We start from the raw sequence: 27,955 nt of genomic DNA, 5'->3' as shown, positions 1-27,955 counted from the left end.
AATATGAATATTAAAGTTTTAAATGTGAAAAAAAAGTTTTAAATATGAATATTAAAGTTTTTCTAAATATAAATATGATATTAAAATTTTATTAGAATCTGTTAAGCGAAAAACACCTTCACATTAATGGGGAATTCCTTGTGGGTTTTACTTAGTCGCCATTGGACATACACAGTGTTTCAATCCATGTATCTTAACTGTTCAAATGGTTTTAAAATTTTCCATATTATTATTGAGATATAATTCCACATTCACCGTGAAATTCTACATATAAACGTACCAATATGTTGTTTGGTTATAGTTACCAATAGTTGGCTATTAGTATATATATTACTCGAGTAAGAAAAATTATATTTCTCGAGTAAGAAACACATGAATAAGTAAACTAGTGGAACATAATTACACTGATAGGCCTAAAATAATTATAATCTGCACTAAGACAAAATATTTCATATAATTAGACGCTTCTGTATTGATAATTTATTTTTTTGATAGTATCCATCTTAGTTAGGACATGGGTTGATTTTTCATAGAAAATCCGAGGGAGACCTGAATTAGTATAGGTAAGATATAACGTGACTGACTTGTGAAAATATGTCACGAAAATTAGAGCACAATATATGTCATAGATAAACCAATGAAATTAAAGAACATTTTTGTCACGGAACTATAGAACGGTGATCTCTCTGTTATTGTGTACGTCATAGATATAAACTAATGAAATTAAATTTTTTCGCCAAGGAGCTAAAGACATTAATGCCACTGTTTCTCTTTGAAAGTAATGTTTAACACAGAGCTGTAAGACAGCATAAGTCATAGGTATAATATAGTGAAATTAAAAAGCTTATCTCTCTTTTTTTGCCTCTGGGCTTTAAGAAAGAAAACTCCCTGTTTCTCTTTCAAAGCATTCTGATCCAAAAAACGAAACCTTAACCAGGTCACAAAAGTTCTTATTAAACCTTTGAGTATTGTTTTGACTGGCCCTGATTGGCATAAAAATACTAATTTCTTACACTTGAAGGACTGAGAAATATCCCTTCCTACGGTCGTTTACACAAAAAAACTACAAAAAACAATCTTTGGCCTTGAGTTCCTCCCCAGGCTTCCCACAAGACATGGTCCAACACCATTTGTCGTTCTTAGTCGACCGCAAGCTTTCTACCTTTGGTTATTTTCCATTCCCACCTTTCTCTCTGATCACCAATGTTTTGAGATCACTTGTATTATTATTTTTTTTCATTAATATTGACTTGGTTTACTTTACTTGCACACTGTTAAATTTATTATGGTGTTAAATTTATTATCTTTGAAATTTGTCTTTACGTTAGTTAGGGATATTTCCATCTGTCAGGTTTTTTTTTAACCGTTCTACCTGACTGTGTCGTTATTTTCTCCTCTGTTTCTTGTGGTTTTCTCTTTTTCGGTTTGTCTAGTGAAATAAGGTCAAACTTTTTGTATTGTTTTTTCAAAAATTCTTGCCCTTTTTATTTAGTTTGTTTCCTGTGTGCGGCTGCTGAGGTCGGCCTTGATTTCCCTATTTCTTTAGCTACTATATGGTCTGATTCGCCGTCAGACTCTTCGGAACTGGTTTCCGACGAATCCGGATGAGAACTTTTAGATGTGGCACTTTTTGAGGTATCACCTGCCCTTCCTTCGTAAATTTCTTCTCCTCTGGAAGTAGAAGGCTTATTCTCTAAGTCCTCGCCTTGAGTTTTCAACTCGGGAGATTTGAAACGTTATTGAGAGCTTTGGGAGGACTCATTAGTCTCTGTGGGTGTCCTTAACTGTTTGAAGGCCATGGCTTCAGAGGGGTGGGGCATTTTTGCACTAGGGTTTCCCCCAAAGAGGTCCAATGTTTGGGTTTGACCTTGGACACAGTTATATCATGATATTGACCTTGCTGGTCATCCTTGGGAGTTTTATTCCCGGGCAATGTACTTTGACTAGTTTTTATGGGAAAATTTATGAAATCCATAGCTTCTCGCAGGTTTGTTTTAGTTAAATCTTTGGGAGGAGTTTTCTTTACAATAATACCGGGGGTTTCTACAGCTCTGTTTAATTCTTCCTGTAAAGACAGGGGCCTTTCTATTGGTGTTGCAGGGTAAACCATATCGACTGGAAATCTTTTGGGGGGACAAGGGGTCGAAATTTTATAGGGAAAGAATTGGGTTTTTGGAGATATTGTATAATCTAAATCTCCTGCACTCGCCGATGAATAACTTTTTGGACTTTTTGGCGTTTTTATTCTTACTGGTATTAGGGATTTTTTCTCTGGAATAACTAGATTTTCCATAGCTAAAAATTCTTCAAAGTTTTCCTGATCACTGTCATTCTCGAAATAGTCTTGCTTGAAATTAAAGGGTTTTAGCTCTGCCAATCTTGACCTAGGGGGCTCATTTTCCGAATCTGACGAATCAGTAGAAGAGGGATGTCATAGCCATCTGTCTGGGAATTTGGCTCTTTTTATTCAGCTAACATGCGCCTCGTAAGTTCTTCTACTATCGGGGTTTTTAATTTTAAAGGTATATTCATTATCGTACTTTCTGACTATTCTGTACGGTCCGGAATATTTGTTGGAAAGTTTTTTTCCTTTCGTTTTTGCCTCGTTCTTTAGGTAAACGAAGTCTCCTACTTTGAAATCTATATTCCCCTTAACTTTCGGTTGGTTTTTTAGCTCTTGGTTTATTTTACATTTTTCCAGCTCTTGCCTAATTATTTTATACGTTTTCCTCATTCTATTTATGAATTCTTGTTTATAATCTTCTGAGCTATTATAATAATGACGAGATTCAATATTCTCATTATACGAGATTCTGAAATCTCGACTATAAAGTAAATAAAATGGATTGTCTTTGGTTGTTTCGGAATAAGCAGTGTTGATTACGTTGGTTAAATAAGGTAAGAGTTATATCCCAGTCGCTCCTATTGTCTATCGTATAAATACTTATAACGTTAGAAAATATTTTATGCCTGTTTTCTATTTTTCCATTAGCGTGTGGATGGTACGGCGCAGTCACCATTTTCTCTATATTAAGAAAACTCATTAAATCTTTTGTTACTTTTGCAACAAAATTGCTCCCGTTGTCACTAAAAATTTTATTAGGAATGCCAAATTGTAAAAATAACTTTGCTAATGCCTTACTTGTGGCATAAGCACCTTGATTTTTTAAAGCTTTTGCAAAAGTAAATCCGGAAAAATGATCTATAACCGAAAGAATACAAGTACGGCCTCTGCTAGAAACAGGTAAGCCTCCACTTGTACCGTATAGGTCAAATGAGATAATATCGAAGGGGTACTTTGCTACCGGGACTCTTCCCATTGTAGGATTTGAATAGACTGGGGGGATTTTTCTCAAATTACATGCTTCACTTGTACTTACAAATTCTTTAAATTTTGTCTTTGCAGATTATACGTAAAAGTATTTTTTTAAATCATAGAACGTTTTCATAACTCCTAAATGTCCACCTGTGTCCGAATTAAAATATTCAAATGCAGGCCCTATCAAGTTTTGTGGTAACACAGGTATTATCGAGGTTTTGTTTCTATTTGTCTCATCAGTCACAATTCTACACAGTATTTCCTCATCAAGGTCGTAGTAAAAATTATCTATCTCTTTTCTAAGAGTTTTGAATTTATCCGGTAACGCCTTATCATTCACAAAATAATCAATTAGTGCTACACACATTTCGTCCTTTTTTTGCTTTCTTTTTATATTTTCCAAAGACAAGGGACAATAGTTAATTTTATTTTCTTTTACTGCGTCTTTGACTTTGTTTTTCTTACATCCAGGTTTGCTCTTAGCAATTATGGTGTTAACTTCATTTTCTTCAGATCCCGACGGAATATTTTCTGGGTATCTACTTAAAAAGTTGCAAGCTACGTTTTGTTTCCCCTTTAATTGTTCAAATTCGTAATCTAGGTCTTGGATTTTCATAATCCATCTAGCTAGAATGCCCGTGGGGTTTTTTAATGTGCGCAGGTACTGCAAGCTTTTATGGTCTGTTCTTAGTATAAATTTTCCACCAATTACGTAATACCTAAATTTGTCCAAATGGTAGATAATGGATAATACTCCTAGGCTTGTGGCGGGATAACTGTTTTCGTTCTATTATAGAGTTTTATTTGAGTCGCATATAACTTTTTCAATTTTTTTAGGCATTCACTGTAGACGGTTAGGGTCTCCTTATACGATTTTTTGCGAAAGAATTGTGCCTATGCCCTTTGAACTAGCATCCGTTGTAACCACAAATCTTCCGTTTTCGAGATCAGGGAGTGCTAATATTGGTTCAGAAGTGAGTGCCTTTTTGAGACGGTCTAGGGACGTTTGAGCTTCCTGGGACCAGGTAACATTATGGGAGTTCCCTTTAGTTAGTTCCTTGAGGGATTTCGCAATTTGGGCGTAATTACCTACGAATTTTCTAAAGTAGCCAGTAAGGCCTAAATTCCCCTTAATTCTTTCATAGTTCTGGGGGGCTTGAGGTTTTCAACACATTTTATTTTATTAGGGTCTGGGGATATCTCTCCCTGGGTTACTACTACTCCTAAAAATTTAATCTTAGGTTGAAATAGATTTACTTTCTCAGGCAGACATTTTAAATTGCCTTGTCTGAACTTCTCGAACACCTTAGTTAATGTTGCAAAGTGTTGTTCAGTTATTTCCCCCACGAATATAATATCAGCAACAAAATGAATTATGTTCGTTAATTCTTTTAACGGGTGCAATAGGGCTCTACATCGCGCGCGTGAACTTGTTTTAAGCCCAAATGTTGCTCTTAAGTATTCATAAGAACCATATTTGGATGCTGGAAATGCAGTTTTATGGACATCCTTTTCGGCTATTTTCACTTGGTGGTAGCCTTGGATAAGGTCCAAAGAAGTAAAAATTTTGTTTTTGCTTGAAATTGAGTCAAGAATTTCATCTATTCTTGGTAGAGGAAATTTATCGCTAACTACTTGTTTGTTGAGGGCCCTATAATCTACTACGAGTCTAAGATCTCCATTCTTTTTTGGTACTAAGATCACTGGTGCACTATACGGACTTATACTTGGGCGTATAATTTCGTTTTTTTTCTAATTCATGGATTTTATTTTTTAACCACTCTTTGTGCTTATATGGCAAACGGTATGGCTGTTTTGCAACGGGATTACCAGTCGTTAAAATTGAATTTTCGTAAAATGGAATTAACCCGATATCATATTCAGATGCAGAGAATACATCCTTAAAATTCCATAGTAATTCGCATAATTTTTCCTTAAGGTTCAAGTCCGTAATATGATCCATATTAAATTTGTTTAAAAATTGCGATTTAGTTAAAGGATATTTGTCATTTGAAGTTTTAATACCGTTAACTAGGTTTTTTTTACAATTTTCTCATGTATTTAAATCATTTTCCGTTAAAACCTGGATTTGGACTAAACACGTCCCATTTTTAATTGTATCATTTTCATGGTTGTTGGCTACCCAAATAAAACCTTCCCCTTTGTCATAAAATATAATCTGTTCCTCGTATAACAGATTTCTAGGTATTTCAGACAGTGTCGCAAACCATATTTCTTATTTGCTGATTGCTGGTTCGATCAACTGTGACATTTTCATTTTTTGCATCGTTTTCGGAGGGACTTCTGTTTTCCTTATCGCAAATCCGTAATATTTCTCTTCATTTTCATTGTTTATTAGATTCATACTGGCGCTATGCTGCGCCATTGCTGCATCTTGTGGCGTCAAGTTGGGTTTTACTATGTTCTTCCATAGCTCTGCTATTTTCTTAATTTCATTTGATCTGTATTGTCACATATCTTCTATTTTTATTTTCACAGGTTCAATGCTTTTATTGTTAAAATATACTTCATTTCTGCAATATCTCCCAGGATAATTAAATAAATTTCCAATTATGCCATGTCTTTGCGAGACATGAGGTTCAAAATACTGCGACATTATACCACCAGAAATTTTGTTTAATGTTATGCTGTCTTCGTAACCTCTGTTACGATTTCTTAAGGTAGAAATTTCTTCCCCTACCTTAGCTGGGTAGACAAGCCTCTCGTTGGCTACGTCTAATAGTATTCTATTAGACCTTAGAAAATTTGCCCCTATAATAGCTTCATATGGGAAATTATCACATATAATGAAATTTGTCATGAACGTTCTATTGTCTCTTTTTAAGTTTAGCCAAATTGACCCTTTTGCATTTAATTTATGACCTGTCACGCTTGTTAAATGGGGATTGTTAGGGTTCCTCTGTCGTGTAATGTGCGGAGGCAAGATATTAAATACGCATGTGTTTATTATTCTAATTGTTGCACCTGAGTCTATCAAAGCCTTAAAATAAACATTTTCTACACAAAAATCATTAAATATAGGTAACTTGTTATTAATATCGCAACAAGACGGCACTAATATTGTTTTGGACCTATTAAATATTCCTGGCACCCTCTGGGTCCAATTTATATTTCTGAGGGGCCTGAAACGTTTCCCTGAGGATTTATTTCATTTGTTGGTGCCTGTAATAGATATTCAGACGTATTGGGTTCCGTAGACACATTTAAATGATTTACGTCTGTCTGTCTTCTTCATGTATTATTTTGGTAACGTGGATGTCTCGTGTCAGTGCTGTATCCTGGCGCTGACTGCCAGTGCCATTGGCTTGCAAAATTTTCATTTCTCATCGGCAAATTTTCATGATTTCTATATTGCCTTCTCGCATTATATTGGCCTTGGCGAGTATTTGGGTGTTCAAACCGAAAATTAATTTGCCTGTTGGGGGGAGGGTTATACAAATTTGGTTGGTACGCATTATAAGGTACTGATTGGCGCAACCCCCCTGGCTATAGCCTATTGCACGACCGGTGCTAAAATTTGTTGTTCTGAGCAAATGGTTACCGTAATTTTGCGTATTACCGACAGCAATTCTTGGTATAGGATTGTTGATAAAGTGGCACTCTCTCGCGATATGGCCAACACGATTACAATTATAGCACCTTATTGTTGTTGGGTTATTTCCGTAATTAGCTTGTTTAATAGGCTGAAAACGTATTGTTTTCTGCCTAGTGGGTTCTGGCGTTTTATTTCTATGTGTCACTGGGGAATTATCCCTTGAAAAGAAATTGGGGAGTGCTTGATCGCCCTTGAAGATTAGGTTCACGTTTGAGTCGCCTAAGTTATTTATTTCTGCATTACTATGATTAACAACCACTTTATCAACTTTGATTAGTTACTCTACCTCTTGAATTGCAAGATCAAACGTCTGAGTATTCTTGAATATTACTACTCTATATAGTTTTGGGGGTAGCCCTTGCAAAAAAGGAATTTGGTATGACTTTTTCATACAGTTGCCCAGAACCACTTCCTTATTTTGCTTCTACAGAAATGCGTATATTATCCAGGTATTCTCGTATATTCTGTGAAAAGTCAAAGTTTACTACTCCGTGTTTTAATTTATTTATAGCACTGGTTTCTATGAATCTCTCTTTGAATGCTTTTAAAAAGTCATCAACCGTATTTATTGGCAAGTTGGCGTTATTGCCTATGGTCTGTTCGATCTGTTTTAGAAAAGTTAAGGCCTTGCCTTTTAATCGTAGTAGTAGCATGTCTTTTCACGCTCCAACGTCTGTTTTTGTTAGTTGTACAAAATGGGTCAACTGGATATTAAATTCGTCAATATCTGAGTGACCATTGTAATCTGGTATGGATTTTACTCTCTCTGTATTTTTCGTAAATAACTTCTGCACTATTAATAACTCACTGAGTTCTTCAATTTTTTTTAGTTAATTGGAAATAAATTTATTTTTTCTTAACATATTTTGGGGGATGCAACTATCTCCTATTAAATATAAGGGTTTTCCTATCGTAGCTTAGCGGCAATAGGCCTAATCACTTTTCTTATATGTCTGTATCGTTCCCAATAATTAAATTCAAATTACCAAGTTTCATATCCTAATTAGTTCGCAAGTTTTTCTCCAATTTCCGACTCGCGCCATTTGTACCATTGAAGAAATATTGGTATTGGTGGTGATAGAAAAATTAGTATTTGAATCAAACGTATTCTTATTAGTCAAAAATAAAACTTGGCTATCTCAATAAATCAGATATTAATGGCCTAGGTTTATTTCCCTATTGTTATTCCTTATAATTGAACCGGATGCTGTAATTTCTCCAATATACGTATTAATCGAATTGTATTTTAATGCTGATTTTGAATATCTTTGAATTATTTCATTTAATTTAATCCATCAAAAGTTATGAGGAATTAAGAATCATTGAACTATAAGTTTTGACGTCTCAGAGCTTTGTTTCCACAGCACGATCAGGTCTGATTTATGAGATACGAATTCTTATAGGCTAACAGGGGTTAGAAAAATTTTTCTAAGCTGTAGCGATAACAACTTTTGGTGTTTGTAGAGAGGAAATAATGTGGCCTCTTTTTTCTCGAGCTATCTGGAGATCAGATTCCTTTGGGAGCATTTACCTTGGAGACTTACGAACTAGTCACCTATTATGGGGCTAGACGCAGACATATATATGAAATAAACACAGATAAAAAAGACAATAGATTTATTGAGCTTACATGCTTAGTTGCACAGCAACGGGTCACTTCAATGACAATAACGGTGACCAGAATATAATAATTTCGTCTGAATCTCTCTAGGTCTGATTTACTAATCCTTTCAAATCTGGCTTACGATTCAAATTAAAAAGCACATCTACCCCACTACCCAAACATAGGTTTTCAGTCCTGCGCCATGAGGACTGCTCGCCATTGGCCCAGGGGGACCAAGGATGTAAATCTTTCGTCCAATGAATTCTTTTAAATGTTTTTGATGATTCGAGAATTCACACGGTTTTTTTGCCATTTAAACTTCCTCAGAAATATTGTACATAGAATTTTTTGTCTACTAATTATCTTATCGAAATTCGAACAACTAGCGTCGTTGTTCGACTGAAGCTAGAATGTAATTTCTCTTTTTGCTGATTAAGAATTTAGACTCTTGGAAGCGGTATTTGAACTCAATTAGGGGACGTTTAATTTCTGCCCAAATTATCTTTAGAAGGAAAGAATCCTGTATTTTAAATATATGGTATTTTACTCCTGGTGCAATACCCAAACTCTTGTTTGTAGTTATTTTTATTCGATTCAAACTTGATTTGCATATTCAATTTAAGTTTCATTCGTTTTAAGATTTATTTATTCATTTACATTAATATATATTGTATGTTTGCTCGCATTGATTGTTTATTTAATTTCTGTTCGTTTTAAGTTTCATTTATAATTTAATAGCAAACTATTTATTTTCGGTTTAAGCTTGATTTTCATGTTCAGTCTAAGCATTACTCGCTTTAAAATCTATTTATTCATTTATATTATTACTTTTTGTATGTCTTTAGCGATGATCGTTTATTTAATTTCTGTTCGTTTTGCGTTTCATTGATTCTTTAATTGTAATTTCTGGTCGTTTTGAGTTTGAATTTTAACAGGTATTCTTATCTCCTGAGCTTAAGTTTAAAATGGCCTTATATGTGTATATATATGTGTATATATATACGTATATATATATATATATATATATATATATATATATATATATATATATATATATATATATATATATATATATATATATATATATATATATATATATATATATATATATATATATATATATATATATATATATATATATATATATATATATATATATATATATATATATATATATATATATATATATATATATAAATATATATGTATATATATATCAAGAAGCTTGGGCCCCCCAGAAAAATTAGGGGTGGGCAATGGCCCACCCCTGCCCTCTCACTTAAATGGCGCCCCTGTTAATCACAAAGGGACGTTATTAATTAGAATAAATAGCTCTTATGAAAGTATTAAAAAATCTTTGGCTTAAAGAGTGAGGTATTGACTAGGGGGTGAGTCTAATCATATACATAATATTTTGTGTGTTCGTTTTAAGTTTTGATGTTTCTCCTTACTAACACCAGTTAAAAAACTTGTTCTCATTTAATATCTGATCTTTTTTAAATAATGCTGGGAAGCACGGCGTCCCCTTTATAAAAATGTCCCTTCCCCCATGAAAACATCCTTCATGGAAAGATCCTCCCAGATAACCCCCGACCCACCCACCCCCCTCACTACCAGAAAAAAATCCCCCCTGAAAACGTCTGTATACTTCCCTATAACCAATACTATATGTTAACATCGGGTAAAGTTCATAATTTTCAGCCCTCCCCCCAGGGACTTCGGGGGATTAAGTCATCCTAAAAGACATAGTTATCATATTGTTGACCATGCTGAATAAAATTTCTATCTCAAAATTTTGATCGGGGGACTTTGGGAAAAAATGAGCGTGGGAGGGGGCCTAGTTGCCCTCCATTTTTTTGGTCACTTAAAAGGGCACTCGAACTTTTAATTTCCGTTCCAGTGAGCCCTCCCACGATATTCTAGGACCACTGGGTTGATACGATCACCCCTGGGAAAAAAACAACACGCATCCGTGATATTTCTTCTGGCGAAAAATGCAAAATTCCACATTTTTGTAGATATGAAACCTTTCGATTGTTGATGGTTTGAAATCAAAACAAAAGCCAAGTTGTATAACACCCGGGGTACATTCCTTCAGTTTGAAAATTTTCATCACGGGAAAGGAGCTGAGAGAAACTTAAGTAAGTAAAAATTTAATGTTAGGTGATATAGCTCAATTATATATATATATATTATATATATATATATATATATATATATATATATATATATATATATATATATATATATATATATATATATAGATATATATATATATATATATATATATATATATATATATATATATATATATATATATATATATATATATATATATATATATATATACACCTGAATTAGGATAGGGGTGGGGGTAAAATTCATATCCGAAAAAAATGATTCTTCTATTTGGAAAGAGCATAAAAAAAAGAATCGAGTGATATGTTTACGTTATTTGTATGTCAATAATATGAACTGCGAAAAAATTACCGGCGGGTCTCCATGTCTGGTTTCCTTATAAAGTATATAACGGTGGGTACCGCATAATGCATAAGTACCAATATATACATATAGTAGTAAATATATATAGCATACATAAATACTATATATATTTACTTAGTTTATAATACTATAAAGTAATATATATAGTATAAGCCTAAAATTGAGGCTATTGAAGAGGAGATATGTTAATAAGACAGTTCCTATTTTTATAATATGCAAAAATTGTAGTTATCAAACTTTGAAATCGATTTCGCTATACTTACCTCCCAGCCCCTCTAATATGCAGACGTATAGATAGACGAATTGTATTATTCCCATATGTTTCCACGTTTCTTGCTTTCGTCAGCATTTATTTGATTTACGGTTATACTTGTTGAAAAAAGAGTGATGCATGGCAAAATGCATAGAAAATAATTAATTTTTACTATATTTTTCCACATTAAGGAGGGAAAGCATAGTGGAATCACTCTTCGTTTTAAGTTTTAATATCGCTCCTTACTTTCAGTTAAAAAAATTTGTTTTTTTAATATTTAATTTCTGAACGTTTTTGAATTAATGCAGCTTTGATGTTGGCTCACCGTACATGAATAATTAAAATGAAATTTGCATATTAATTTTACTTTTTTGGCTAAATGGCTTTCGCGTACTTTTGATCTGACGTAACTTACGAGTTAACTTACGGAATCCTTAGTCAATACCTCACTCTTTACGCCAAAGTTCAAATTCTCTTCCAGTTTTCTACGAATGGCCCCATAACCACAAATGATGTTAATTAGAAATAGCACTGATGAAACTAAAAAAGAAATAAGCGCAAAGAGCGAGGTAATGACTAGGGGGCATATCCAATCATGTATGTGTTAATTTCTGTTTGTTTTAAGTTTTGATGTTGCTCCTTACTTTCAGTTGAAAAATTGTATTTTAATTTAATTTCTTATTGTTTTTAAATAATGTTTGAAATCCGACGCCCCCTTCATAGCAATTTCCTTTTCTCCGCGGAAAGATCCTCCCACGTAAAACCCGACCCCCTCCCCAACTACCAGAAAAATTTGCCCTGAAAACTTTTGTATACTTCCCAATAACCAATATTATATGTAAACATTGGGCATAGTTCATAACTTGCAGACCGTCGTTAGAAGATGGAAGGACATCTCAATCGTTCTAGAAGAGCATGCGAAAAGTGACCGCCACAGCGACAGTGTAGTTTCGTGGACGAAGTTCAAAGCGATACAAGCCAAGGAGATGCAACCCATCGCAACTGTTTTGTCAACGGACATGAATAAGGAGATGAATGAAAACAGGGAACACGTAAAAGCTTTACTGAAAGTAACGGCCCTACTGGGGCGACTGGGTACAGCCATTCGCGGCCACGATGAGACTGAATCATCGGCAAACAAAGGACATTTCGTCGAAACTTGCAATCTTCTCGCCGAATGTTCTCCCACGCTTTTCAACAAGCTACAAAGACGATACGGCCACTATACGTCCCACTACCAGAACGATCTAATTTCAGTTATCGGATCTAGGCTTCGATCTACAATAGTGCAAGTTAAGCAAGTTGCAAGTGCAAGTGCAAGTTAAGCGTGCCAAATACTTTGCTGTTCTTGTCGACGAGACAAAAGATAATTCGAAGAAAGAACAGCTCGCTATTCTTCTGAGGTACTTCGACGAGAGCAAAGTACGAGAAAGACCAATAGGATGCTACCATATGAAAAGCCCGGATGCTGGAGAGTTTAGCCAGCTTCATTCACAACACAGTGGCGAAACTTGGTCTCGACTGGAACTATTGTGTTGCTCAGTGCTACGACGGAGCAAGCGTGATGAGCGGGCCCTTCTCTGGTGTTCAAGCGCGACTGAGAGCGAAAGTGCCACAGGCAATATACATTCATTGCCATGCACACAGACTAACAGTCCCAGTCCCAACACCTTCAACTGCGTTGAAGGTTTTGGGACTGTTGGCTCATTTTTTTCGTTAGTCCAAAATCTTTACACGTTCATTTCCAACAGCAACACCAGACATCAGCTTTTTGTCAAGTCCCAAAAGGCTACTCAACTGCCAGTCCTGGAATTAGAAAGGAGTGCTGCGAGAAGATGGTCATACTGGTATCGATCAATATCGAAGATAAGACTCCTATATGAATGTGTTCTGGTTGTATTGTCTGCAGTCAGCAAGGGAGCTGATAGTGAAGCTCGAGCAGAAGCAGCTGGGCTCCAGAGAAAAATGGAATCTTTCACAGTGATATTCCAGTTGCTCTATATGGAAGCAATTCTGAGGACGACAAACTCCCTTTCTGAGCAACTTCAGGCAGTTTATCTGGTAATATCTAGGTCTCGCACCTTGATTCAAGCAACAAGGAAGGAAATAGCTGAACTGCGCTCTGACACTTCATTTGCATCGCTTTTGGAGAAGGCAAAAGATTTTTCTGATGGTCTTGAAATTGAAGTACCTACGTGAATGGACCCACGACCGGATCCTCCTCTGCGGGTCAGAAGGGACGACCTAGAAGAACCCAAGAAATTATCAGACACCTGAAAGAATTCATGACCATTTCGACGTTAGGAAAAAACTTTGTTGAATCCGACAATAGAGCTCCAACTCTAGCGGAAGAACTGAAAAGAGAATACCTGGAGACTGAAGATCGTCTGATTGTGGAATTTGACAGACGGTTTACAGATGACCTTCCAGTGCTCAGTACACTCGAAGCTCTGGACCCCAGCTCTACCAAGTTCATGGATGCAGGGCTCCTCAAGCGATTCTCTGAACTTTATTCTGAAATGGACATTGACCAGATTCTTCTTGAGGCCCAAGCTGGTATTGCCAAGCGGTTTTTGCTCGAGCAGGAGGCAAAGCCGAAGAACTTCATGGAAGTCATCGATAATATCGAGACACTTCCAGTGGCCTATTCAGAAATTATAGAAGTTCTTCATATTGCTGCCACACATCCTGTCACGACAGCCAGCAATAAACGCTTGTTTTCTGGGCTGGAAATAGTGAAGAAATATCTGCGCTCGACCACAGGAGACGATCGTCTTAGTCACCTGCTTTTGATCTTTGCAGCGAAGCATTTAGTTAAAAATTTGGATTTCAACCAGCTTGTTGACGACTTCGCGAAGATGAAACCACAACGGTTTCCCTTGTTGCCTTGAGTGTTCACTGATCTATTTCAAAATTTTGTTGTATTTTTTGATTTTGCAAATATACTTGATTGAGCAAAGTTTTGCATCGTCATAGCCGGAGCGTGACTCCAACTTGGACTAAAGTATTTACTTTAAGCAGCAAGCTGAAGAATTCGGCTACAGAATATACTTTATTCAAAGCGTTAGTTTCTACAGAGGTTCGGCTTTCGTCAAGTTATAGGTTCAGAAAAGTGGAAGATTCCTAAACGGCTGTTTTTTTAACATCGCACATACCGTTTCCGCTTTCTTCAGATATCTGGCCTTTTCCGAACCTATGGCATAAGAGCGAAAGAAGGAAAGGCAAAGCAATTGAGACAATTTCCTTAATTTTCACGGTAACTCCCACGGAAGGCAGTTTTTTTTTCGGATAAAGCTAGAGGCAATTTTTTTTTTATACAAGCCTGCTTCGGGGCCCATGTCTATTCCTTGTCCACGCTAAGGTTTGGCTGAAATGGCGCCTCTGGTGATTAAGCCGTCATTTTAAAAGAATTGGAACAAAATTTGAACTTTAGCTTAAAGAGCAAGGTATTGACTCGGGGGCGAACCTTATAATATACGTATCAAAAATATATGAATATAGAAGTTCGTTACGTAAGTTAATTCGTAAGTTATGTATATTTATTACTAATAAAAACGTTCGTAAATAAAATTAAACAAGTTTTGAGAAAGTCATTTAACGAAATAAAAGCAAAAATTAATATGCAAATTTTTTTTAATTATTCATGTACGGGGAGCCAAAATCAAAACCTGCATTAATTCAAAAACGTTCAAGAATTAAATAAAAAAAACAAGTTTTTTTAACTGAAAGTAAAGAACGACGTTAAAACTTAAAACGAACAGAAATTATTTCGTATATGAAAGGGGCTGTCCCCTCCTCAACGCCTCGCTCTTTACGCTAAAGTTTGACTTTTTCACAACTCTATTTTTTTTTAACAATAAAAAATTTTATAGTCATCACCTTGAAGTAGCGTGTGGTTTTTGCAGGTTTAGGTTTTTGCAGTTAAAGAAGGGGGCAATATCCGGAATAATTTCTGTTCGTTTTAAGTTTTAATGTCGTTCCTTACTTTCAGTTAAAAAAACTTGTGTTTTTTTATTTAATTATCAAACAAGAAAGACTTTGTTTTGTAAGCTGTCTATGATGAAAGTAGAAAAATTAATCAAATTGTTTTTATTCCAAGTAAAAATTCGAATCAATGGCTATTCTCGTGAAGCAAAAAAAAATTAATGCGACTATATCTGTGAATAACGATGTTAAATAGCAGGAGAAAATTTCAATAGCGAAAATTTCTGATATAACCGACGTGGAGCTTCAGAAGAGAAAACGGGTAAATCTTGAAACTAGATACAATTCTCCACAAAGAAGGAAGTCAAAAGTGAAGCAAAAAATTTGGTTGCTTGTCAGTAGCCGGTAGAACACAAATAGGATACTGCCGATGAAACAGGAATCCGGTGGTAATAATAGGTTGATTAAGCCTAAAGAAGGTTTTTCCTCTAAATCCTTGGAGGACCCCTGGTCTCCTTAGGAGTTATAAGAAAAAAAATAATCTCTGGAGGGTCTTTAAGTCTGCTAGCCCTTCAATGAAAGCTATTTGCTTTCAGTGATTTAAAATTTACAGGAATATTTACAATTCTGTGTGTCGAAAGGTCAAGTCTTAGAATTATTTTAATTGTTTTTCAGATTGTGGTAAGGATATACAAAAAATTTGGCGAGCTATAAATTAGGTCCTTATATAAATTAGGTATATCGCCTTACCAAAGAAATATTAGGCAAGTCAAGTATCCAAGAATGCCTGGTGACAGATGAAAATGGAAGCCTCCTGACAGATGCGAAAGAACAAAAGGAACGATGGGCGAGTCATTTCGAAGCCCTACTTATTCGCTTAACGCCAAAAGTGCCACCAGATATACCAGACCAACCTCTCTTCAGTGTGCACATCAGTGATGAAAAGCCGACAGCCGACGAGATACTCTCAGTAGCTAAAAAACTTAAAACCGCATTTCAGCTAACCGCATTTCAGCTAAGATGACCAAGTTCAGCCTGCGTCGAACCCTGGCCATCTAGCTATCCTTCTTATCGCTCCTCTGGCAGACCGAAAAGTTCCCCAAGGACTGCAGAAAAGGAATCTTAGTCAAGATCTTCAAGAAAGTAGACTCAAAAGAATGTGGAAACTATAGAGGAATCAATCTTCTCTCGATCCCTGCGAAGCTCTTCACGAAGATAATATTAGGAAGACTCCAAGCAGCCCTTGATCCTCACTTACGTGAAGAGGAGTATGGTCTTCGGCCAAAACGATCTTTTGCCGATCTTATTTTTACCCTACGCACCATGCTGGAGGAATCTAACGAATGGAGACAGCGCTTGTGTATACTCCTCTTGGACTTCGAAAAAGTGTTTGATTCAGTTGATCGTCAAACCCTGTGGAGAGTATTACGGTTTTACGGCATTACCGAGAAGCTAATCCGTCTAATAGTTGCAATGTACGAAGAGACGGAATGGCGTGTTAAAACATCGGATGGCAACACACGCTACTTCAAGGTGATGACTGGAGCAAGGCTGTGTCCTGTCACATCTCCTCTTCGTCATATTTGTAGACTACATCTTGGTAGACATATAAATTGTCATGGAATCTGGATTACAGGGAAACTTCTTCAGGACGTCGACTTTGCTGACGATGTTGGGCCCATAGAAGCCAACGAGCCGAAGCTTCAGGAATTCCTGAACAAACTCGCAGAGAAAGCTGAACAATTCGGACTACACATCAACGCCCCAAAGACAAAAGCTATTTCAATCAATAGTTCACTCATGGGAATCCAACTATGATGGGAGGACATCGAACAGGTGACAGGTTTCACGTACTTAGGGAGTACAGTCATTTCCAGTGGCGACTCTGAAAAAGAATTGCGTACCAGGATAGCCTTGGCCAACGCATTATTTCAGAGACTTCTACCAATCTGGAAATCCGCCGTATACTCTTTGAAGTGTAAACTCGGGTTATTCCAGAGCAATGTACTGTCTGTTCTGAGTTATGCTAAGGAATTCTTTAAGCTAACCACGGAACAGGAGAAACGCCTTACCGTCTTCAAAAATAACTGTCTTCGCCGAATGCTTAGTATCAGTTGGAGAGACCACGTCAGCAATGATGAGATCCGTATCCGCACAGGCCATCCAGATATTGCAACTGTTGAAAGACAATGTAGATGGTGATACCTTGGACACATCCTCCGTATGCCAGATCACAGACTTTCAAAAATGTTCCTCCACTGGTAACTGGAAGGCACCCGTCAACGAGGAAGACCAAAGAACACGCTCCGTAGGACATATGGCCTTGACATTAGAGCCCTCCAGACGAGTCTTATCCCAGATTGGGAAGACATATATGCAGCGGCTCTCATTTATACCTTATTGAATTTCAAGATGAGCTCAAGCTCAGCTCACTCTTGAGTCCAGAGTAAAACTGGATAGAGAAATTCATATTTTTTAAACAAATGGCTGTTTTCACGGCGATGGAAGCATAAGGAGTTTAAATCCTATCCCTAATGGACCCTAGGTGTAAGTTGATTTTTTATTAAAATTATTTAACCAATAAGCTTTTTCGTAATTATATCGAGGAATCTTTATAAAAGCTATACCCATCGATTCAAAGACCCAATTTTGGTTTTTAAATTTGATAATTTTAAGTTATCTAATGGCTGTTTACTTTTCAGAGCCTCTACAAACAAAAAACTACATTGATGGCAACTTTGTTTATTCATCTGGAAGTACAGTAAGTCATTTCTCTAGTAAAGTTCTCTTTCTATTTGTATTTCTGGGAGTTTTTAATATTCTAAATCTCCACGCTATATACTCGATGTTATACCGAAAAAAAAATCTACAGAAGTTTTCAGAAAATTTCTAAACTGAGATAAAAATGTGTTTTGTTGAAAGTTTTCGAAAAAAAATTTCGAATTGTTTTTTCTTCAAAGAAATAAAATCAATATTTCATTCAAATTTGAGTTCAAACTTGTTAATCTGTTAATCTTGATTAAGAGACTCCTTCTGACATGCCCCCAACATTTCTTGTCATTTTTAATAGTATCATCCCAGTGTAACCCTGAGTGCCCAATTTCTAACGATTTTCAGTCTAACCCTTAGCACGCTATTTATAGGATACAGTCTATGTTTATCTACAGTTTATCTAAGGACATCCCTAATCTACAAATATTCTGATCTAGCCCAGGAATCAGGTAGAAAAAAACAAACCCACAAATCATTTCTGAGTTCAATGCCCTTTAAAAATACAATAATTGCAATCGCCAAAAACTGGGTCAGGCCCTTAAGCCTGGATATAACCCGGTGCTATATATAGAAATTTGATGTTTTTATTGTTTAATTTTTTCTGGTTAGCACTATTTGGCATTAAAAATTAACAGTTAATAAAGAGTAAAAACCAAAATAATGTAAACTAATAGAATCAGAAAACTTTGTATGCGGCTTAGGGTTATATCCGGGAATGAGGGAAAGAAGACTACTAAAAAAGTGTGACTTTAGCTGTTGCTGGATGTGGATAGAATATTGACCGGGGAACCTAATGGTGCTTATGTAATTCTATTTTTGCTATCTTGTTCCTGAGTTACATCGAAATATTACCTCCAAGCCCTGCAATTAATTTTATTTACTGACCCAGCTCTAGATATTTTGTTTATGAAGAGTCACGTTTCCCACCTTATCAACAAGATTTTTTCTTAAAATTATCGATCAAGAAATTATTATGAAAAAGTTTAGACTTGTAATTTTTTAGCTTTATTACCCATGACAGTTGATAGTTCATTGCAAGGCAACTAACTACAGACACGCTAAGATATGAGTTTACGCTTTGATTAAATGGTAATAAACTGAAGAATCGTCAGCTATCAATTCAATGAAGTAAAGCTGGAGATAGGGCTGCTTCACCAAAATAACAAATTAATGCTCAATACAGAACCTGGCGAAGTTCACGGGCCCACAAAAATTCTAGGACAGGAATAGTGATATACGAGATTGCCCTTAATACGAATAAGGAGATAGCAAGCTATAGAATGAGGGGATTTCCTACTGTCGACCTGGCTGATGTTTGAAATAGAATTAGAAGCTAAGAAACTAATGCAAATAAAAAACACAGATGGAATATATGTATCTTAACTGACAGACAAGCATGCCTTAAGGCTCTGGCCCATGCCCAAATAGCAGGCGAAAAAACGAGTTGGAATACCATGGATCATTAGACAGACTAGAATGTCTGTCTAATTAGACAGACTAGACAGACGAAATTAGACAGACTAGAGCATTAGACATAGTGTAAATGGAAATCAATTTACACTGATATGGGTTCCAGAATAATAGGGGTTCATAGGTAAAGAACGGACCCATGCAGTAGCTAAGGCCTGGGTATAACTGATTTGCTATGGACCGGAGCCTTTCCTACCCCCCCCCCCCTTCGAAACTGGTGGAAAATGTCAATGAAAATGGAGGTACCAGAGGGCAGAGCACAATTGGTATAGAAGGGTGGGGTACAAAGAAAAAAAGGAAACGAATCTGAAGTTTAACCCAATGCTGACTAAACATCTTTCCCGATTTAATAAGTCGGATATACGAATAGTTAGTGACGCCATTTTATCTATTGAAAGTTTTCGGAATCATTTCAAACGAATAAAAAGAACGGATTTACCAGTTTCCCAAAAATGTGAGATTGTCGTGAACAAAAGAAGGCATCTTATTGAACAATGTCAGGCCAGGATTAGATAATCCTCTTTTTAAGACCTAAAAAGGGTTTATCTCAGATTTGCCTCTCAATCACACGGACTATCTGTCTTGGCTTTTTCTACAATTAGCCATGTCTTGATGCCTGCAAAATACTTGATTTTAATTCAAAGATATTTCATCGGAAGATATTGAAATATATTTAGATATATCATAAGTCAGATGTTAAATTCGAGAGCATACTTTGTGAATGGATAGTCTGACAGCTGGCTAAATGCATGGTAAGGATAGGGAGTCAATTTGATTTATTTTTATTCGTAGAGACAACGCATCTTTGTGGATTGAGCCTTGACTCAGATTGGTGAGTCCGCCTTTAAAAATAATTAATTAAAAAAACTTTTTCCACAAAATAAGTTTTTCAAAGAAAAGTAAAGAGCTCGAATAAACAATAAATAGGCAGAAAAAAATTCAAAAAATATTCCAAGCGTGAAACTACCACAAATCAGCATCGAGAAATAGATGAAACCCAAAACGAACAGAAATTACAATAAATAACCCAGTCAAACTCAAAACGAGCAAAAATTAACATAAGTTGGGCTCAAAACCCCTATGCCTTCACATGACCAGAACATAATTTGCATTTTACTGAAAAAATATAAATGTTTTTACTTTTATAACTTTAATAAATTAAATAATATTAATATTTTGATTACTAAATATCAGTATATGTATATTAAACTGACAATGCACATTCATTTTTATTTTTTCAGTAATGTGTAAATTATATTATGGCCTTGGGAAAGCATAGGGGTTTTGAGCCCAAATAATGTTAACTTCTGCTGGTTTTGAGTTTGAATCAGTTATTTATTGTAATTTCTGTTCGTTTTGGGTTTTATCTATTTATCGATGCTGATTTGTAGTAGTTTCATGCTTGGTAGCTTATTTGATTTTATTTTTGTTCATTTTTGGTTTAATGGAGTTCTTTACTTTTCTTTGAAATACTGATTTTGTGGAAAAGGTTGTTTTAATTAATTTCTGTTCGTTTTATATTGACGTAGTCTTTTCAGGGAAAAAGAAAATAATAGTTTAAATCTTTTCGTTTTTTTTAAGACTTTATAGTATGTCTTGCTATTTGTATGCTGGAGAAAAATTTTCAGCAATTTTTAACAACATACATCCTTTTAAAAATCTGGTCTGGAGTTTCACACCTCCTTCAGTTGACCTGAAATGGAAAACTTGATACCATTCGCAAAAAAATCTGTTTACTTTCTTTGATAGCTTGGATACACTTACGTTGTTTTGATTTGGTTAAATTTTAAGAGCAAAAGTAGCCCCGAAAGTTTTAACATAATACCCTCAGTTGTTCTTGGGATACTGCTGAGATGCCTTATTGATAATTAGCATTAACAGAAAGCATTTTTATTTAATCTTAAAGCAGCATTTATTTTTTAAACATAATGGGTAAATCGGAGGGTGGGCGTTGAAGGGGAATTAGTTGCCCTCCAATTATCTTCGACTATTAAAAAGGGCATCAGCCCTGTCTATTTTCAATTGAATGAGCCCTTTTTAAAGTTCCTATGACACATCCTTCGATACGAAGTGCCCTGGTCTAAACAACAACAACAAAAATAATACATTGGACTTACATCGATCCTTGCTATAAAAAGATGCCTTCCGATCAATTTCGACTATTAACCAAAACCCTATGCCGTCCGATCTGCAATCGAATAAGCCCTTTTTGAGTTTCTACGACAACGCTTTCTATAAACACCTTATATGCCCCCAGGCCATAAATTACAAACCTTACCCTAAGGGCTGTGAGGGGGGTTGTCATCCCCAAAGACCTAATTGACATAACTTTCAACCACGTTAAACAAAATGGCTATCTTAAAATTTTGATTGGATGTGTTTGGGGAAATGGTGGGCGTGAGAAGGGCTGAAGCTGCTCTCCAATCACTTCAACTATTAAAAAAGGCACTAGCGCTTTCAATTTCCAATCAAATGAGCCCTTTTGAAAATTCTACGACAACGCTTTCAATGAAAACCTTATATGCCCCCAGGGCATAACTTACAACCCTTGCCCTGAGGGCTGGGGGGAGGGGAGGTTTGTCATCCTTAAAGGCCTAATTTTCAAAAATTTCAACTACGGTGACCAAAATGGCTATCTCAAGCTTTTGATTGGATGTGTTTGGGGGAATGGTGGGCGTAAGAGGGGGGCTGGTTACCCTCCAATCACTTTCGGATATTAAAAAGGGCACTTGCCCTCTCAATTTCCACTTTAATGAGCCCTTTTGAAGTTTTTACGACAAAGCTATCTATAGAAACCATAAATGTCCCCAGGGCATAACCTACAACTTTTGCCTTGGGGGCTCTAGGGAGTTTGTCATCCTCAAGCACATAATTTCCAGAACTTTCAACTACGTTGAACAAAATGGCTGTCTCTAAACTTTGATTGAATGTATTTGGGGAAATGGTGGGCGTGAGAAGGGGGTTAATTACTCCCCATTCACTTTCGATTATTAAAAAGGACATTAGCCCTTTCAATTTCCAATCAAATGATCCCTTTTAGAAATTTCTACAGCAACTTTGTATATAAACCTTATATGCCCCAAGGGCATAACTTACAACCCTTGCACTGAGGTCTCTGAGGGAGTTATCATCCTAAAAGACCTGATTTCCAGAATTTTCAACTACGTTGAACAAAATGGATGTCTCAAAATTTTGATTGGATATGTTTAGGGAAATGGTGGGCGTGAGAGGGGGGTTAGTTGCCCTTCAATCACTTTCAGCTATTAAAAAATTCACAAGCCCTTTTAATTTCCAATTGAATGAGCCCTTTTTGAAGTTTCTACAACATATCTTTCTATAAAAACCTTATATACCACCAGGGCATAACTTACAACCCTTGCTCTGAGGGTTGTGAGAATTTGAAATCCTCAAAGACCTAATTTCCAAACCTCTCAACTACGTTGAACAAAATGGCTATCTCAAAATTTTGATTGGATGTGTTTGGGGAAAAGGTTGGCGTGAGAGGGGGGTTAGTTGCCCTAAAATCCCTTTCGACTATTAAAAAGGGCACTAGCCCTTTGAATTTCCAATCGAATGAGTCCTTTTTCCAGTTTCTACGACAAAGATTTCAATAAAAACCTTATATGCCCCCAGGGTATAACTTTTAACCCTTGCCCTGAAGACTGTGGGGGGAGTGTCCTACTCAAAGGTATAATTTCCAGAACTTTCAACTGCGTGGAACAAAATGGATATCTAAAAATTTTGATTGGATGTGTTTGGTGAAATGGTGGGCGTGGAAGGGGTACTAGTTGCCTTCCAATCACTTTCGACTTCAAAAAGGGCACTAGCCATTTCGATTTCTAATTGAATGAGCCCTTTTTGAAGTTTCTACGACAACGCTTTCTATAAAAACCTTATATGCCCCCAGGGCATAACTTACAACCCTTGCCCTGAGGGCTGTGGGGGGGGGGGGCTGTCAAACTCAGAGACCTAATTTCCAGAACTCTCAACTACGTCAAACAAAATGGCTATCTCAAAATTTTGATTGGATTTGGGGAAAAGGTGGTTGTGAGAGGGGGGTCAGTTGCCCTCCAATCACTTTCGATTAATAAAAAGAGGACTAGCCCTTTGAATTTCCAATCGAATGAGCCTTTTTTTAAATTTCTACGACAATGCTTTCTATAAAAACCTTATATGCCCCCAGGGCATAATTTACAACCCTTGCTCTGAGGGCTGTGGGTGAGTGTACTCCTCAAAAACACAATTTCTATCTAGAAATTTCTATCTGAACAAAATGGTTATCTCAACATTTTGATTGGATGTGTTTCGGAAAATGGTGGGCGTGGAAAGGGTGTTAGTTGCCTTCCGATAACTTTCGACTATTAAAAAGGGCACAAGCCACTCCAATTTCCAATTGAATGATCCCTTTTCGAAGTTTCTACGACAACTTTTTCGATACAAAGTCCCTGGTCTAAAGGAAAAGTAATAATAAATAATGCATTTTGCCGACATCGTTCTTATATATCTCCAGGGCATAACTCAAAACCCTTGCCCTGAGGGCCATGGGGGAGTGTCCTCCTCAAAAACATAATTTCTATCTGGAAATCATCTACGATGGACAAAATGGCTGTCTCACAATATTGATTGGATGTGTTTGGGGAAATGTTGGGCGTGGAAGGGGTGTTAGCTGCCTTTCAATCACTTTCGACTATTAAAAAGAGCACTAACCATTCCAATTGCCAATTAAATGAGTCCTTTTCGAACTTTCTAAGACAACTACTTCGATACTAAGTGCCATGGTATTAAAAAAAATAATACATTGTGACAACATCGTTCTTTACTTAGGCAGCGCGATTGCGCTGCCTGTAATAATACTAATAACAGGTAATAAACTTGTTAAAGATAAGCTGTTCGGGCTGAATATGATTTATTCTTCAAATAGAAGCTTTTTTAGATAGAGATACCTTGGTCCCAGAAGAATAAACAATTTCTGGAGTTTGTGGATAAAGTTTATTATGCATATCAATCATAGTTGTAATTGCATTTGCTCATTCAAAAGTGACTGATGGAGAAAAATAGTGATTCAGAGGCATTCGATATGCAGTTAAAGGAGCAAACATACCAGATGCCAAGTAAAAATATGGAATGTTTATGAGCAGCCTAGGTGGAGATGGTATCCTAATTTCAATGAATTTAGTGTTGGGAAGGAAAATAGCACCGATCAGAATAGCTGGCATTGGCCCCAAAGCCATCATTGTGATTCCTGGATGAGAGAAACGGATATCAGCATCTCTAATTTTGACTCTGAGGTCCAGTGTCATCAACTTTAGCTGATTTAGCCTTATTTATACAGATTAATTTTTTTGTGTTCTGTCCTATAAAAAAAATATACCATATACATCGGACATCATGATATCAAATGTAGAGAATAAAATTTGCCAGACTTACATTTCGCAAATGATTTGAGTGTTCTAGACGAAAACTAAGAATTACGAGAAATTTTGGAAGTTTTGATAGTTGAGGGCGGGACAAGAGGCTTAAACGATTATGCTTAGTAAGGCTAAGCTGCTAATTTTGGAACTAAACAAGGCAAAAAAGCTTATGTTATTTTAAGATGAAATTGACCGGGTGAATAGCTTCGCATACCTTTATAGCATCCGGGTTACAGCGGATCACGTCCCATAAAAAAAAAAAACTACAATAGCCCCAACTCCTAAAATAAGATTCAGATGAAAACAAGAAGTACACTACTAGAGCTGCCTTGTCCGAAATCCCTATATAGGACACTTACCAACTCTTGGCTTGAACAACAAGGAAAATATATTGGCTTGAAAATAAAATAACAATTGGCAACAGCCCCGATATTCTACGCATACGGCATCTTTTTTCTCTCTTTCTCCTCAGATAGCTTGGCAATGGAACATTGTAGAGAGCTGTTTAATGGCTAATTTTAAAGTAAATTGATGTGGTTAAATACCTTTTATAATTAAAGAAATCAATTTTTCAAATATAATCAATTTCTTAGGAAGAACTGCATTTTTCTATAACCCATGTTATAGCTCATGCTATTGACTGCATTATTTGCTGCAAACTGCAAAAATATTTATGGTGTCTGAGCACTAATTTTAGTTTTTTAATTCAAACAAGAAAAATACCTGAAAATTTTAAGATTTGTTTAGTTTTCCTTTTGCTTCAATTGACCCGTTGCGTCATTTTATGGAGTGGAGCTTAATACTTTGAAAATATTATCCGAATTGCAGCGGTAGCTAGAAACCTTGTGATAGACGATCACGTCTCTTAATAAATACTACAATAACCCATAGCTCCTAAAATAAGAGTCACACCAAAACAATAAGTAGACTATTAGAACCGCCTTCTTTGAAACCCCTATATAGAAAACTTACTGTCTCTTGACTTGAAAAAAAAGGAAAATATATTGACTTGAAAATAAAAAAAGTGGTTGCAACTACGATGTTTTGCGTATACGGCATCTTCTTATATTGAAGAACGAACTGTTGCTTATAGTAAATGATAAATCTGGATTGCAGCGGTATCCAGTCTATGGTAAAGAACGAACTCTAGCCCATAGTAACTAATTCAATTTGAAAAGAAGGGTTACGGCAGAAACCTGTATGGTAGTATAAGTAGGCTGTTCTGTGTCAAAACACGCCATTAGAAGAACAAACCATTGTATGTATTGGGCTTAGTTATCTGCCTGATTCTTTGAGTTTCTGTCTCTTACTATTCCAAAGAATAAAAAAGTAGTAGACATTTTCCTGTTTTTAATTACATCCAGGTTGGACCGGTAGCTAACAATCTAGTAAGAGACGATCATGTCCCTTAGTAAAAACCACAATAGCCCATAACCTCTAAAAATAGAGGCAGATCAAAACAAGAAATACAGTATTAGAACCGCCTTTTCTGAAATCCTTATATAGGAAACTTACCGTATCTTCGCTTGAACAGTACATAAAGGATCGATATAGTTTTTCATAATCCAGGTTGCAGCGGTAGCTAGCAACCTAGTAGAAGACGATCACGCCCCGCAGTAAAAAACGCAAATAGTCCATAGCTCCTAACACTAAAATTAAATCATATAACGAAGTGTAGTATTCGAACAGCCATGTCCGAAACCCATATATCGGAAACTCACCGTCCCTTGGCTTGAACAACTAGGGAAATATATCTGCTTGAAAATCAAGAAAAGTGGCTTCAACTACGATATTCTGCATAAACAGCATCATTTTTTCTTATTTTCAGATATCGGGACACTGGAATATCGTAGAAAGCTGTTTAATGGCTCATTTTGAAGGAAATTGCCACATCTAGTTCCTTTTTTAATTAAGAAATTTTTTTTATAATATAATCAACATTTTACGAAAAACTGTATTTTTCTATAATTATAAGTAAGGAATTGTGAATGTATTGCAGACTTATAAAGTAAAATAGCCAAGATGCAGGGGTTGATTTTTGAGTTGAAAGAATTTTGAAAAAATGGAAAGACAAGTTTTCGAAATAAGATTGTGAAAAAGGAAGGTAGTGTTACGACAGTTGTGCAGTATGGCTGTCAAACGCGGGTGCTTTGAAGTATGGACGATTAACAAAACGTTTTCTAGGGGATTTTTTTGGTAGGCTGTCGTTTCTATTGCCATATTGTGAAAAATCTAAAAGTGTAGTTGAATTTTACTCTCTAGGGCTACAACAATAGAAAGGTTACTGCTTTTAATGGTTGTAGGATGATAGGTTACCGAAAATTTTGCTTTCTGGCACTTCATCTTCAGAGAAACAAAAAATCCTCGAATGGTACGAAAAAAGGTCATGAAAACCATTTAAAGCAAATAGAAACTTAATGGGCTAGAGTATAGGAGGATCTTGCCACATGCTGTGTCGACCTCACAAGGCTTGGCTCTTCAAGAAGTTGTCACTATCTGGGATAAGAATAGTTTATTAGAGTTTATATAGTTGGTAAAACCACCAAGAATATTTCCAAATTACCTTGTGACTTTTAGTCTCAGGTGAAAGGAGCCTCATAGCTGTTTGAATACCTCGCTATAGTGCAAAAGCAGTTCCACATACACATATATCTGAGTTTGCAATACAGATTTTCTTTTTTCTGAGTTAATCACTTGACATGCTAACTTGTTGTAAGATACGTTATAGGCCTATAAGATTATCAATGTTTTTGGTGACCGTAGCTATGAGCAAAAATCAAAACAAGATACAACCTAACTAAGATTCTTTCGTCTTCCAGAATACACTCGAATTCAAAACTGTAGTCAATAGCTTCGACACAGGTGCTGTGATTAGTGACTTAAGAGTACTTGGGGTTCAGTCAAATCCTTTACCTTTGTCTGTTACTATAAATGGAAACCGCTGGGGCAAAGGTGATTGGAATTACAACGAAGCAACCAAGGTAAGTCATTATATACAGCATAGACTTGATATTAGTCTATGCTGATTATTTTGATAAGTCTATTAGTCTATCTGATTGAGTCTATTTTGATTAGTCTATCAAAA

The 27,955-nt window shown here is 36.0% G+C and overlaps 1 protein-coding gene across 1 annotated transcript in view; it reads left to right on the top strand.

Moving 5' to 3' along the window:
* Positions 1-27,955, top strand: part of LOC148956558 (maltase-glucoamylase-like) — a 137,182-nt gene that overhangs the window by 95,686 nt on the left and 13,541 nt on the right. Inside the window, exons 18-19 of the mRNA XM_089085959.1 lie at positions 17,920-17,978; positions 27,690-27,851. Coding sequence (XP_088942085.1) covers positions 17,920-17,978; positions 27,690-27,851 — 221 coding nt within the window. The remainder of the gene's footprint in view (positions 1-17,919; positions 17,979-27,689; positions 27,852-27,955) is intronic.

This window comes from Artemia sp. Qi Xiang Cuo, chromosome 1 (assembly GCF_049724085.1).
Source record: "Artemia sp. Qi Xiang Cuo chromosome 1, ASM4972408v1, whole genome shotgun sequence".
Classification (NCBI taxonomy): Eukaryota; Metazoa; Arthropoda; class Branchiopoda; order Anostraca; family Artemiidae; genus Artemia; species Artemia sp. Qi Xiang Cuo.
Note: the sequence above shows the minus strand (reverse complement) of the source record. Positions and strands in the feature narration are given on the sequence as shown.